This window comes from Podarcis bocagei (assembly GCF_964188305.1).
Source record: "Podarcis bocagei genome assembly, chromosome: 2".
Classification (NCBI taxonomy): Eukaryota; Metazoa; Chordata; class Lepidosauria; order Squamata; family Lacertidae; genus Podarcis; species Podarcis bocagei.
In genome coordinates this window covers 118,938,192-118,953,287 of record NC_138126.1, presented here as the reverse complement: position 1 = coordinate 118,953,287, position 15,096 = coordinate 118,938,192, and the positions used below count along the sequence as shown (strand labels likewise).

General features: G+C 44.6%; 2 protein-coding genes across 3 annotated transcripts in view; both read right to left on the bottom strand.

Annotated features, from left to right (window-relative positions):
* Nucleotides 1–10,719, bottom strand: part of STAT2 (signal transducer and activator of transcription 2) — a 51,028-nt gene extending 40,309 nt beyond the window's left edge. Inside the window, exons 1-3 of one of the 2 annotated variants that reach the window (XM_081181289.1) lie at nucleotides 10,604–10,719; nucleotides 5,251–5,429; nucleotides 2,993–3,152 (exon numbers count right to left, since the gene is read on the bottom strand). In XM_081181289.1, the coding sequence (XP_081037415.1) occupies nucleotides 2,993–3,152; nucleotides 5,251–5,381 (291 nt within the window). In that variant the 5' untranslated portion in view covers nucleotides 5,382–5,429; nucleotides 10,604–10,719. Of the gene's footprint in view, nucleotides 1–2,992; nucleotides 3,153–5,250; nucleotides 5,430–9,709; nucleotides 9,728–10,603 lie in introns of those variants that run through there. The other variant, XM_081181290.1, reaches the window with a different exon arrangement.
* The window catches only part of TIMELESS (timeless circadian regulator), a 108,021-nt gene that overhangs the window by 14,118 nt on the left and 78,807 nt on the right, over nucleotides 1–15,096 (bottom strand). The window lies entirely within an intron of this gene.

Here is a 15,096-nt window from a genome sequence, read left to right as displayed (position 1 = left end):
GTTACAGTACTGACAGGAGAAGGAGGTACTTCCCACATTCATTCATTCATTCATTTACAGTGGTGCCTCGCAAGACGAAATTAATTCGTTCCGCGAGTTTTTTCGTCTAGCGAATTTTTCGTCTTGCGAAGCACGGTGTCGGAAGTTTTGGAAAAGCTTCAAAAATCACCAAAGTCTTCAAAAACCTCAAAAAAGGCTACCACACCGCGTTCTATGAGTTGCTCCTCGAAGTCAAGTCGCAACTGTATTAACGGTGTTAAGAAAAAGGAAACAAACTTGCAAGACGTTTTCGTCTTGCGAAGCAAGCCCATAGGGAAATTCGTCTTGCGAAGCAGCTCAAAAACCGCAAAACCCTTTCGTCTAGCAAGTTTTTCGTCTTGCGAGGCATTCGTCTTGCGGGGCACCACTGTAATCATTCATTTAATCCCTGCTAGAGAACAATGGGAATTAAAGTTAAGCGAGTACTTGGAACTCGCAAAAACGACCAAATCATTCAGGAATAAACCAATCGATGTAGTCCAAAAGGAGTGGGAATGTTTTAACACTTGTCTAATGAGACAAGGTTCAACAAGCAAAATACAGTTGTGCCTAGAATAAATCTGTAAATAGAAAAAATGTTTCCTTATACCAATATGAGGACAGGAATTGATCAGAAGGTCAGCGGTTCGAATCCCAGCAGTGGGGTGAGCTCCCGTTGCTCGGTCCCTGCTCCTGCCAACCTAGCAGTTCAAAAGCACGAAGTGCAAGTAGATAAATAGGTACCACTCCAGCGGGAAGGTAAACGGCGTTTCCATGCGCTGCTCTGGTTCGCCAGAAGCGGCTTAGTCATGCTGGCCACATGACCCAGAAGCTGTACGCTGGCTTCCTCGGCCAATAAAGCGAGATGAGCACCGCAACCCCAGGGTCGGCCACGACTGGACCTAATGGTCAGGGGTCCCTTTACCTTTACCTCTCCTTGACTGCCAACTGAGAATATATTGAAGATATTCAAGATATATCTCAACGTATACGATAAAGTGGGCTTCAGTCCACATAGGCTTTTTCCACAATACAACACACACAAATGCACATATACATACAGACTCATCCCATTCTTCCGATTATAAAATTTTTTCAACCAATTTTAATTTTGCACTTTTGTGTTTGTGTGTAATAATTTTATTAAATTCTGTTTCACAATTTCAAATAAACATTTTACAAACATTAGAATATCCACTGGCTTCCCTTCTTTTCTTTCCATGGTTCATTTTACATATCACATACATCCCTGCATATTTTACTCTAACCATTCAAATCACTGTTTACATCCATCCAAAATTGTTCACTCTGTTGAATTTATCTTAATGCTGCCAGCGTTTTCGGTTCTACACAGCTCTTTTCCATATACAGTGGCAGGGACGCGGACTTAGAAAAAATATTGGGGGGGCCCGGGAAAGCTCATGAATAATAAATAAGCTCATGAATATGCAAATAAAGTGGCTCCGGCCCTAAATAGGGCAAGCCACGCCCCCAGCCAGCCGATTGGCTGGCTGGGAGGTGTGGCCAGTCGGGATTCCCCTGTTCTCGCGGGATTTCCGGCCGGGGCTCTCCGATTAGGGCGCGCGGCTGGCTGGCTGGCGAAGGAGCAGTGGGGAGGAGGCGGGGGACGGCGGCGGCGCTCTGCTGGAAGGGCGCCCGCCCGAGATTATTGGGGGGGCTGAGCCCCCCCAAAAAATTTTTGAGGGGGCTCGAGCCCCCTCAAGCCCCATGGAGTCGGCGCCTATGTACAGTGGTACCTCGGGTTAAGTACTTAATTCGTTCCAGAGGTCCGTTCTTAACCTGAAACTGTTCTTAACCTGAAGTACCACTTTAGCTAATGGGGCCTCCTGCTGCCACCGCGCCACCAGAGCATGATTTCTGTTCTCATCCTGAAGCAAAGTTCTTAACCTGAGGTACTATTTCTAGGTTAGGGGAGTCGGTAACCTGAAGCATATGTAACCTGAGGTACCACTGTAGTCAATAAATGTTTCTCAGTCTTTGTTAAACTTTAATTTTGCATTGAGTGGGTAAGAAATCTAAGACACAACAAGAGTACAATCCTAGGCCTTCTCAACAGAGGCCTCTCAGTTGCCAAATGCCCTGCCACAAAACTGAGTTCTGCCAGGATTTTGTTGTTGTTGTTCTCACAGACCTTTTAAAATCTGTGTTAATCTCAGGTATTATGCTGTATTTAAATGTGGCAGTTGGACTGGCACATTTATAGGTATTGCGTTTACTTCTCAAGATTTTTAGACTTCACTGATTTCTTTTCAGAGCTGTCTGCCCACCGAAACAAGGAATATCAGAGAGAGATTGTGTATATTTGAAAACGTGGGCATCATTAAGATAAATTCAACAGTGTAAATACGTTTTGATGGATGTAACAATGGAATACTGAATGGTTTAGTTTTTGTAAAACTTGCAGGGATTTATGTTATGCAAGATGAACCATGGAAAGAGAAGAAGGGAAGTCATTTTAAGGCTGTTTAAATGAATATTCTAAAATATAAAACAGAAAATTTAATAAAAATTATGGAGGGGAGGGAGATTCTTCCTTTACAACCCCCCCCCGGACAGTCGTACGTCGGAAGTCGAACGGAATCCGTTCTGCAAGTCCGTTCAACTTCCAAAACGTTCGGAAACCAAAGCACAGCTTCTGATTGGCTGCAGGAAGCTCCTGCAGCCAATCAGAAGCCCCGTCGGATGTTCGGGTTCCAAAAGAACGTTCTCAAACTGGAACACTCACTTCCGGGTTTGCCGCATTCGAGAACCAAGCTGTTTGAAAACCAAGGTACGACTGTATATAGAATTTCAATTACATGGATTTGGGGGTCTTAAACTGGTTTTTATAGTTTTGCATGCCTTCTCCTTCTCCACGGTCTATCTTCCCAAGGAAATGTTAGTTCACCTTTGGCTGTTTCCCTACGGCTCAGCCCTCCAATATGCATAAAAACTTAACACCCCGGGTCTATACCTGTAGGTTGAGTTTGGAGCGGCGCAGGTTGTGCTTGAGGACCATGTTAGAATTGTTTTCTTCCCCCAAAACGAGACGTCCGAGTTGATCGTCGAGTAGCCCCAGCATGGTGTGGAGAAGGCTGCAAGCCTGTGAAGGATCGGATCGTGCTGCTTCGTTCCTGAAAGGAACACAAAGGAGAAATGGCAGAGGGAGGGTGAATCCTTGGCTCAAATGCACAAAAACAAGGATATACAGTGGTACCTCTGGATGTGAACGGGATCCACGACTGCGCGTTTTGCCGCTTCTGCGCATGCGCGTGACATCATTTTGAGCGTCTACGCATGCGCGAGCGGCGAAACCCGGAAGTAACGCCTTCCGTTGCTTCCGAGTCACCGCAGAGCACAACCCGAAAATGCTTAACCTGAAGTGTATTCATCCCGAGGTATGACTGTAGATCAAGGTTTCCCAGCTTAGGCCTCCAGCTGTTTTTGGACTACAGTTCCCATCATCCCTGACCACTGGTCCTGCTAAGCTAGGGATGATGGGATTCGTAGTAATTTTTTATATAACCGTAAAAACGACAGTGGTACCTCGGGTTACATACGCTTCAGGTTACATATGCTTCAGGTTACAGACTCCGCTAACCCAGAAATATTACCTCAGGTTAAGAACTTTGCTTCAGGATGAGAACAGAAATCGTGCAGTGGCAGCAGGAGGCCCCATTAGCTAAAGTGGTCTTCAGGTTAAGAACAGTTTCAGGTTAAGTACAGACCTCCGGAACGAATTAAGTACTTAACCGAGGTACCAGTGGTTCTTAACCTGAAACTGTTCTTAACCTGAAGCACCACTTTAGCTAATGGGGACTCCCGCTGCCGCCACACTGCTGGAGCATGATTTCTGTTCTCATCCTGAAGCAAAGTTCTTAACCCGAGGTACTATTTCTGGGTTAGCGGAGTCTGTAACCGGAAGCGTATGCAACCCGAGGTACCACTGTACTCTGAAAAATTTAGTACTCCAAAAATGAAACTTCCATCTGGTTGTAAATATGAAGATTATACCAGCAAGAATGAGTCTTTCTGTAAAAGATAATAATGACTGAAATAAAGTCTTACTGACTAGTGATTTAAATCGATTTGATTTAAATCAAATCCACCTTGGCCACAAGGGTGCTTTACTTGTCAAAACCAAGAGCAGCTGGTGAGGAGATGCAGTACTTCGCACTTGGGACTCCCAGTGACAGAGTCACTGCTATTTGATGGGGGAAATGGGGGGGGGGTGAGGCAGCAAATAAATTCCAGGGTGTGTGGGTGAGGAATGGGAACATCACAACATAAAATGTTGCTTCCCTTATGGGGCTAAAATTCCCAGTGTTCCCTGTGAAGAGGTATTGATTGTTAAACCACTTTGAGAATTGCAGCTCCGTGAATGGAATCGGGGCGTCTCCTAAGAATTCTTTCTTTTTTTAAACAAAAAATCAAGTCTTTATTGGTTTATAAACTACACAGACACACAAAGAAAACAAAACAAAATAAAACACACAGCACATAACTCAATAAAACAGAGCAAAACAGTACAAAAGGAAAACACAAAAATATTTCAGCCATCGATTTCCAACCTCCTAAAAACTCTCAGCATCCATGACAAAGCAGAGCTCTCATAATTCTTTGAGGGTTATCAAGTGGTATTTTTCTTTTAAAAAGAGGTGCTGGAACTGACAATGAACACATCCCTTGTTCTCTTATAATGGAAATGGAGCTCACCTGAGAGGTGCCGGAACTGAGTTACGGCTGGGGGGGGGGGGGAATGGCCTGGGTATATCATAGTGTGTTAAATGTATCAGAGCCTGGGACTTGCCGATCAGAAGGTTGGTGGTTCGAATCCCCGCAACGGGGTGAACTCCCGTTGCTCAGTCCCTGGTCCTGCCAACCTAGCAGTTCAAAAGCACCTCAAAGTGCAAGTAGATAAATAGGTACCACTCCGGCAGGAAGGTAAATGGCATTTCCGTGTGCTGCTCTAGTTCGCCAGAAGCGGCTTAGTCATGCTGGCCACATGACCCGGAAGCTGTACGCCGTCTCCCTCGGCCAATAAAGCGAGATGAGTGCCACAACCCCACAGTCGGTCACGGCTGGACCTAATGGTCAGGGGTCCCTTTACCTTTAACCATACATAATGGAGAAGCCATAATGGTGGAGAACCCATAATGTTGGTGGTTGGGGGGAGAGAAATAGCCAGGAAACGGGAGTTTCCTTTCTTGACAGCGACCCAAGTGGCATTACCAGTTCTGTTCCTCGATCCAATAGGCAAGGTACTCTCGTACTTCCATGGGCAGGCAGCCTTCAGAATAAAGGTAGTGCACCTGGTCTAGGTAAGATCCGTCCAACTTCTGGATCTGTTGCCACTGAGACATGTTTGCTGGCGGGAGGGTCAAGACTGGGCTCCTCACAGCTGACAATGCCTGAGGAAGCAAGTCAGAACATGATAAGTTTGAAAGGAGTCCTTCATAGCGAACAGAGAAACTGCAAGATCCTATTTTAGAATGGACAACAGACGACGAGAAGAGATGTATGGGCCGGAAACTTAAGAGGTTTGGACAGAAGCTTGGATGCAGCGAACTGCGCAGATAAGAATAAAAGGGAAAACGCCTAGTAAAAGTGAACTATTGGGCTTTCATATATAGAGATGGAAAGAGAATTATTTTAGAAATGATAATTACTGATTTAGTGTGGATTGGATCATTTGTGGTGTAACCTCACTTGTATATACAGCAGATGCTAAAATATTGCATGTGCAGGTATTGGCAAGTGGAGAGCTGATGGTTAAAGATACAGTGGTACCTCGGGTTACATACGCTTCAGGTTACACACGCTTCAGGTTACAGACTCCGCTAACCCAGAAATAGTGCTTCAGGTTAAGAACTTTGCTTCAGGATGAGAACAGAAATCGTGCTCCAGCGGCGTGGCGGCAGCAGGAGACCCCATTAGCTAAAGTGGTGCTTCAGGTTAAGAACAGTTTCAGGTTAAGAACGGACCTCCGGAACGAATTAAGTACTTAACCCGAGGTACAACTGTACATAAGTCTAAAAACAATGCAGGGTGGATAAAAATCAATGATTTTTTTAAATCAGATTTTCAAAATTTAAATCAATTTTTAAAATATAAATCAGATTTTCAAAATTTAAATCAATTTTTAAAATATAAATCAGATTTTCAAAATTTAAATCAATTTTTAAAATATAAATCAGATTTTCAAAATTTAAATTGGATTTTCAAAATTAAATGCTTTTGGAGGAAAAAAATCTTTCTAAAGATAGTTTTCTATTTAAGTTACATTATCGTCCAACGGCCATTCATCAGGAAATAAGGATTTGTTTTAAGTTTTTCATGTGTGCTGAAACTCAGTCTAAGGTGTGTATGTGTTTTTTACACCATTTAAGCACATCAGTTAACAAACATGGATACATATGCTATAACGTTACTCTTTTCGTTAAATAAATTGTTTGAATTGTCATAAAGGAAATGATTATTTTTCTCCTTCCAATAAAGTACAGCAGAAAAGTTGTCCAAATATAAACAGTTAACTTATTAAACCTCACAATAATTTCATAATAACAGTGGTGCCCCGCAAGACGAATGCCTCGCAAGATGGAAAACTCACTAGACGAAAGAGTTTTCCGTTTTGGAGGTGCTTCGCAAAACGAATCTCCTATGGGCTTGCTTCGCAAGACTTGCGAGTTCCTGCTGGTTTTTTTCCCTCCCCCCCCCCTTTTTCTAAGCCACTAAGCCGCTTATCAGATGATCAGATCAGCAGATAAGCCGCTAAAAGCCGCTAGTAGCGCTAATCCTTCAATGGGCTTGCTTCGCAAGACGAAAAAACCGCTAGACGAAGAGAATCACAGAACGGATTCTTTTCGTCTTGCGAGGCACCACTGTATCTGTCTATGTATTACTAATAGTATAACCAAATCAGTAATTTTTGATCTAACTGTAAAAACTACTCTGAAAATTTATTATTCCAAAAATGAAACCTTCTTCTAGTTGTAAATATTACGAAAGCTCCTGCAGCCAATCAGAAGCCACATAACCGCACCTGACATTCGGGTTACAAAGAATGCTTGCAAACTGGAACACCCACTTCCGGGTTTACGGCGTTTGGGAGCCAAAACGTTCAACTCGCAAGGCATTTGGGATCCAAGGTATGACTGTACAGCTTTTGGTGAATGATGACACACTTCTTTCCCCTGGCTTTTGACACCTGAGATGCATATTTTAAAGACCCACTTTATTTCTGCAATTGTAAGTTGTTCGTTGTGTTTTAATATTAACATTGTGTTTTAATTATTATAACCTGCCCTAAGGCCTTAGGGTGAAGAGTAGGTAATAGATTGTAATAACCATAATTTGATTTTAGGGGACATATAAAAAATTTTGAATTTTTATCCTTACAGCAAACTGTAAGTATTTTATTGTTCTCCTTCCATTATGCTAGGACATGGGCAGGCTACATGAGTAGAACGTGTGCTTTTATTTAAAATGCATCTCTGGGTTATTTGTGGGGCATAGGAATTTGTTCCTTTTTTCCTCAAAATATAGTCCGGCCCCCCACAAGGTCTGAGGGACAGTGGACCAGCCCCCTGCTGAAAAAGTTTTCTGACCCCTGTGCTAGAAGAACGTGATGCAAGCGTTTTGTATATTTCAATTTCTTACTATATATTTTTATCTTTATACTTGTACAGTTTAACATGCAATCTGTTAAATTATTTTAATCTGAGCAATTCACAAATAATGGATGCAATAGTGCACTATGACTATTTCTTTTGAATTCTTGGCTGTACAATTTTCCCTTCACCAATAAAAACAGCGACAATAAAATGCTAACATTAAAAAAAGACTCCAATTTGACCTCTGAATCAGAAATCGTAACTGAATTATGCTCAGTTACAAAAGTCTGTTACCATGAGATTTAAGCAACTCTGCCAGTTTTCAGAGTCAAAAACTAAAAGGAGATGTGAAACCAAGGAGAAAAAATGCCAAGCAATGGGGGTAGGGAGGAAGACAGGACAATTCAAACCAAACAAATAATAATAATAAGCAATCAGATACCATAAGACTTTCAGAAACACGAAAGTTAAGTTCTCAACAAGAGCCTATTCAAAGCCAACAGGGTTTAAAAGCAGTCAAAGGGATTTACTTATGCAGAGGTCAGGTTATTTATTTGGTTTTTTAAGCTGTATACTGCAATTTAATTTTAAAAATATAATAAAAATGGTTTACAGTCATTAAAATCCAATAGGAAAATTACAAATAAAAATGCAAAGCCCTAGGACTGTAACAAATTTGACTCTCAATGGCTTTCAAAGCAAGTCAGGAGTTCAAACCAATTGATACTGTCTGGGTTGAGCATCATTGCAGCCAGCTGTTATCTAGTCACATTATGCCTTTCACCCACTTTTCCCTATGGGGCAAAGGAAGGTGCTTCCAGATGGGTGTCAGTTGCAGGATGAATGCCAAGTTTTCACATCATCCACACGTCTCTGTCGGCATCATTCTTCCAGTCCCCTGCCCACCCAACCCTGATTTCATCCAGAGCTGGACCATAAAGAAGGCTGATAGCCGAAGAATTGATGCTTTTGAATTATGGTGCTGGAGGAGACTCTTGAGAGTCCCATGGACTGCAAGAAGATTAAACCTATCCATTCTGAAGGAAATCAACCCTGAGTGCTCACTGGAAGGACAGATCGTGAAGCTGAGGCTCCAATACTTTGGCCACCTCATGAGAAGAGAAGACTCCCTGGAAAAGACCCTGATGTTGGGAAAGATGGAGGGCCCAAGGAGAAGGGGACGACAGAGGACGAGATGGTTGGATAGTGTTCTCGAAGCTACCAGCATGAGTTTGACCAAACTGTGGGAGGCAGTGGAAGACAGGAGTGCCTGGCATGCTCTGGTCCAGGGGGTCACGAAGAGTCAGACACGACTAAATGACTAAACAACAACAAATTATTCTGGAAGAAAACCGTACCAATTAAGAAAAAAAAATTACCTGCTTGCAACAAGAAGCCTGGAAGCACCAAAACCCAGGGTTTTCCACAGAACAAACGGAGCAACCACAGCCCACTTGACCCATAAATCTAAAAATGCTGTTTCTCAAAGGGTGGAACAGGACTCATCAGTTTGCCTCAGTGCCACCGCCTGCCCAGTTTTCCTTCCTCGCTTTTCTTCCCTGGCCACGAGCCATGCCAGCAACTCCGGGCAAGCAAGAAGGAAGGCAGCCAAGAAGAAAGGTCTCCTTCCTCTGAAGTGAAAGTACCAGAGGACATGTTGAAGGAAGAAAGTGAGCAAAATACGTTATTGTTGTTGCACGCCATCCCAATCGCTGAGCGGTGCGAGATTCCAGGGGTTCCGTGCTATCTGAATGATATAGGGTTTAAAGGTAAAGGGACCCCTGACCATTAGGTCCAGTCGTGGCCGACTTTGGGGATGTGGTGCTCATCTCGATTTATTGGTCAAGGGAGCCGTAAAGTTCAACAAGGGGGCCCTGGGGCAGACCACCCCTTCCAGAACTGGAAATCCTAAAACAAAGCAAGTTTTCAAAGAGGACTTTCCCATCCATTTTCCGCCTCGCCAGGACCACCTGCGTGACCCCAGGTAAAACACTCTCCAGAGCCTGGGGTGCAGTTTCCTGAACAATGCGAGATTGGGGTGCAAGGAAACTCCCCTTCCCTGAGCTTCCTGAAGTTACGGTACCTTCTGGTCAAGGCGTTTTTGTTGTGTTCTGAGACTTCTGCGAAGGGATGCGGACAGCGTAGGACTTGCCGATCAGAAGGTCGGCGATTCGAATCCCCGCAACGGGGTGAGCTCCCGTTGCTCGGTCCCAGCTCCTGCCAACCTAGCAGTTCGAAAGCACGTCAAAGTGCAAGTAGATAAATAGGTACCGCTCTGGCGGGAAGGTAAACGGTGTTTCCGTGCGCTGCTCTGGTTCGCCATGTCATGCTGGCCACATGACCTGGAAGCTGTACGCCGGCTCCCTTGGCCAATAAAGCGAGATGAGTGCCACAACCCCAGAGTCAGCCACGACTGGACCTAATGGTCAGGGGTCCCTTTACCTAAGGCTTCTGCAATGATTTAGGGTCTCAGAAATGCGGGGTCTCAGGAAAAGCCACAGACATACATACATAAAACATGAAACCTTAAAACAAACTTCCCTATACCTTCAGATACCGTGCTTGCAACTTAAAAATCCCGAGCTCAGGGGTTTATTTATTGAATTCCGGGAGCGAACGGAGCTCATCGCCCCGTGGTTATAGATCCACAAGCTTTTATTATTATTATTTTTCCGGACTTCGCAGCAATATAATGCATTTGGGGCGGGGTGTCGTCGTGGTTGCGATTCCTACTGTGAAGCAATTGGAAGCCAGAAATCCTTGCCGACCTACTGCAAGCAGTGCAGGTATCTGAGAGAGCCGCGATCTTCTGCCAAAGCGGAAACAGATCCCAAGATCTCCAGATCCACCTGGCAGATCAACAGATCCACCTGTCCAGGTGTGCTCTGCGACTCCTCCCCCCCCTAACACGCAACACATCCGGGCCCTCTGCGCCCCCCACCCCCAGCCTGGTACCCATACATTTCTCCTACCGGTGCAAAACCGCAAGACCCGGCGCTCAGCCGCCTTGGAGAAATGTTATTTCGCAGCTTGCAATTCCAGGGAGCGCCTCCCTCCCTGGCGCTGGAGGAAGCGGCGGCTTGGAAGGGAGGTGGGCGGGGCTTAGGGCGCTGCTCCGCCTACCGCTCTACGCGATTGGACGAAGAGCCCCAGCAGCCCTTAGCTACGGAGGGAGAGGCGACCCGAAGGAGGAAGAGCCGCCGAGAATTTCGATTTCCCAGGAATGACGTCAGCGACGGGGGCGGAGATTGAGCCCTGGAAAGCCACGCCGGCCCGCCCACCAGCCTTAGTTGGCACGTGGCTTCTGCATTGGCTGGTTTCTTTGCAGTTGTTTAATGACTCCTAATTTTTTTAAAAATAAATTAATTTGGGAGTTAATTATATTAGTCCTTCAACTTGCCCAGGGCAACCCAATAATAATAATAATAATCATCATCATCATCATCATCTTTTATTTACCGTATTTTTCGCTCTATAACACGCACCCGACCATAACACGCACATAGTTTTTAGAGGAGGAAAATCCGTAGGCATGCCACCCGTAGGCATTCCCTCCATAACACGCACAGACATTTCCCCTTACTTTTTAGGAGGAAAAAAGTGAGTGTTATGGTGCAAAAAATACGGTATATACCGCTCTCCCCAGCCGAGACTAGGCTCAGGGCGGCTAACATCAAATATATTAACATTGGTATAAAATAAAATAAAAATTAAATTACCTCCAAAAAACAAGTCAGGATCAAATTGAAATCTAACTAGATGGCTTTCCGCAGGATTAGGGTCCGTCTTACAAGCAGACGAACAAGCAAGCAATACACCCCCACATATAAAAAGGTAAAGGGACCCCTGGCCATTAGGTCCAGTCGTGGCCGACTCTGGGGTTGCGGCACTCATCTCGCTTTATCGGCTGAAGGAGTACATCTTCCGGGTCATGTGGCCAGCATGAGTAAGCCGCTTCTGACGAACCAGAGCAGTGCACAGAAACGCTGTTTACCTTCCCGCCGGAGCGGTACCTATTTATCTACTTGCACTTTGACGTGCTTTCGAACTGCTAGGTTGGCAGGAGCAGGGACCGAGCAACGGGAGCTCACCCCGTCGCGGGGATTCGAACCGCCAACCTTCTGATCGGCAAGTCATAGGCTCAGTGGTTTAACCCACAGCGCCACCCGCGTCCCTACCCTCACAGATAATTAAAGCCTAAAAAGGGAAGAGAGATGCATAATAAACACCCCACCCACTTCTGAAAGGCATAGCTTTGTTGAATCGGCCAAAGACCTGATTAAAGAGGAATGTCTTTGCTTAGCCCCTCTCCAGCTAGCTGCCTGGATAGCTCAGTTGGTTAGAGCGTGGTGCCGATGATGCCAAGGTTGCAGGTTCGATCCCTGTATGGGACAACTTGTATATTCTTGCATTGCAGGGGGCTGGACTAGAATGATCCTCCGGGTCCCTTCCAACTCTATGATTCTATATGATGATGGTGCCAGGCATTGGAGCCCACTCCTAGGGACAGAGATGTGCCTCCGCCGCCCCCCCCCCCATAGAATATTTGAAGGGGGCGCTGTGATAGGAATTTTATGGTTTTAGATATATAGTAATGTTCATAACTGCACATACATAGATCAGTACAGGAAGGCAAACCTGGAACCATTTTGATTCCTAAACTGACCAAATCCCTTCTCTGCAAGGTTAAAAATGGAAAAGCCTCCCCATTGTCTCTTCCTTTAATCTGTGTTTGAATAAGGTGTGAGCCTGTGACCTGGCCCAGGAAATAAGTATTTTAGCATTACAAAAGAATGGCCAGGCTCCCCAGAAAATCCAATCAAGGAACCTGCTAGACAGGAGATAAACAAGGAGAAGAGAAAAACAACATTTAAATTTCTGTGATGTAGGTGGGATGTATCTGAGGGGTGGTCTTAGGTCACACCCCTTCTGTGATGTATGCATAATGTTTCTGGGGGTGGTCCTGATCTAGAGAAGGGGAATTTCAAAAGTCTTTATAAGGCCTTGCCGGCCATTGTTCTGGGTCCTCTTCCTCTCCTGCGTGTGAGGGGGGTACCCTGTTGCAACAGATCAATAAAGATCAAGCTTACTAGCTGCTTTGCTTCTCAATATTCTCTGGTTGGCCTCTGTTATTTTCTCCTACCAATAGGGAACCTATGTAAGGACTCTATATGGGCTCTTGGATACCCCATAAGGGAAAAGGGCATCTTTTTATTTACAACAGATGGCGACCACGCACGAAGGGACTTTTGGTTACCCCGATTCTGGAAGCGAGGAAGGACTGGTTATCCAGCGCGCACCAGGCAGTTTGCCAGGAGGAATAACCAGTCTTCCATCGGTCCCAGGGTCTGGCAATAACTTGGAGTTCAGCGAGGCTAACCAGGGGAAGCAAAGCTTGATCAGGCCGGCCTTAAACAACCAGTCAAGAGATCCCGGGATCACCAGGACAGCGCTTGCGAAGTGAGTATGAGTAGGAAAAATGGGTAGTGGGGTGGGATTCTGCAAACCACAGCAAACCTATACTTCTCAAATCCTTACTTCTTTCCTCACTTTAACTCTTGAAAAAATTGCCTTCTACTCCTTTCTGTCCCCTCGATCTCAACACCAGCCTTAGCCCTTCGGAGTATGCCCAGGCAAAGGTTGTGTGTGATTTCTTCCACTTAACTCTGTATGCCAACCTATTCCTTCGGAGTTTTGCCCAGAAAGGTTGTGCAATTTCTTCTGCACTGAAAACTATAATTCCCAAAACTATAACTCCCAGGTGTAGCCGCACCTCTGCCATGGCGATCTTTGTTAGAGATGACCTGTGAGCGGAGAAAGCAAGGGCACCTGATTCCTTTCCTTCTTTGTCATTTCTGAGTCTCAATCTGGCATTGCAAGTGTGCAAGCGTTCAGTAGGGACTCTGAGTTAGATTGTAAAAGGCAGGGAGGTTGCTGTGAGTTGTAGAATAGAGATTAAGTGAGGTATCCCCAGGTTTTTCCCCTCGGAGATTTGTCCAGGTATCCCCAGGTTTTTTCCCTCGGATCCCCAGGTTTTTCCCTCGGAGATTTGTCCAGGTATTCCCAGGTTTTTTCCCTTGGATCCCCAAGTTTTCCCATCGGAGATTTGTCCAGGTATCCCCAAGTTTTTTTTGTCCAGGTTTCCCCTTTTCCGGACCCTTCGGAGTTTTGCCCAGGTCCAAAACCCTTTTAATTGAAAATGGGTGCACCTCAGTCAAAAGAAAAATAGTCCCCAGACCCCTGGCGTGAAAGAAGCCCAGTTGGTGCTTACTTCCCGCCTGGACTCTGACAGTCCCCTTCAATTTGTGTTTAAGAAACGTTTTTCCTGTGTTTAAATTGTACTTAGGTAACATCCAGCAGCTGCTTATCTTAAATGTGCCATCTAAAATAAAAATGCAAGCTTGCTCCAAATTCTAAATCTAAGGAAGCCATGTTGAGCCTTATCAATCTTAAAGCAAGACAAAATGGAGAATGGAGTGTGCAAATGTTTGTTATTTGAGAGAGGCTCTAAAAGAGTTTTCCTCCCAAGTGGTAAAATCCTGTATACGTGCTACTTGTGTTCTGAAAGGGGAATTACCCCACCTCCTTCCTCTAGTTTAAGTGAGGAGGGCGATTTAAGTCTAATGGTAAATGTTTTGTTGTAACTTTTGAGTTTGCAAGTACACCTGTGTTCCAGTCTAAGTTAACCTAATGTTTCTGCTGCAAAAGCCTAGTTGAGCCAACTGCTCTCTCAAGCTAAAATGCAGTGTATGTATTTCATTAAGCATATGCCTATGAAAGTATGGTGTTCCTTCTAAGAAAAATATCTGAGTCCAGTTTTAACTTTGATCTGGTTGGACAGAAGAGTTATTGTAAGGCTCCTGGTATCAGTCTCTATAAGACGTCCTGGCCTCTTTTCTTAGAAAATGCCCCCCTTGTTTCATTCTGTCTCTTTCAGGGTTTTTTCCCCTTCTCCTTCTTATTCTGTGCCAGGTAAATTTACTCCCGAGTAAGCTTCCTTTAAAGGAAACTGCAAAGGGGGGGGGGGCATAGATTAGGCTTACTATTCCTCTGCAAGTTCAGGAAAAATTGTTCACTCTTGTATTCCTTTTAAATCAAATCTATGGCTGTTTAAACTTTGCTTTATAAAAGATCCTCTCCCTATCTTAGGAAAAATGTTAACTTCAATCTTCTTTTAAAGATAATTTCTATAGGAATTTTCACTCTTTAGTCTAAGGAAGTAAACACTCACTCAAACTAGCTTCAAGATCTGCTAAAAGGGTTGGGTACTTTTATTTTCCTCTTCCTTAGTACATGATAGGCGCATGGCTTGTGATCTCTTCCCCAGTTGTGTCTGTGTACATAAGTATGTGTGTGTTTCTGGTAGTAAAAATCTTGCTATGAACCCTGTATTTTAGGGTTGGACTAGATGACCCCAGGTCCCTTTCAACTTTCCCAATTTGTGGCTGATGAGTTGAAATCCAGC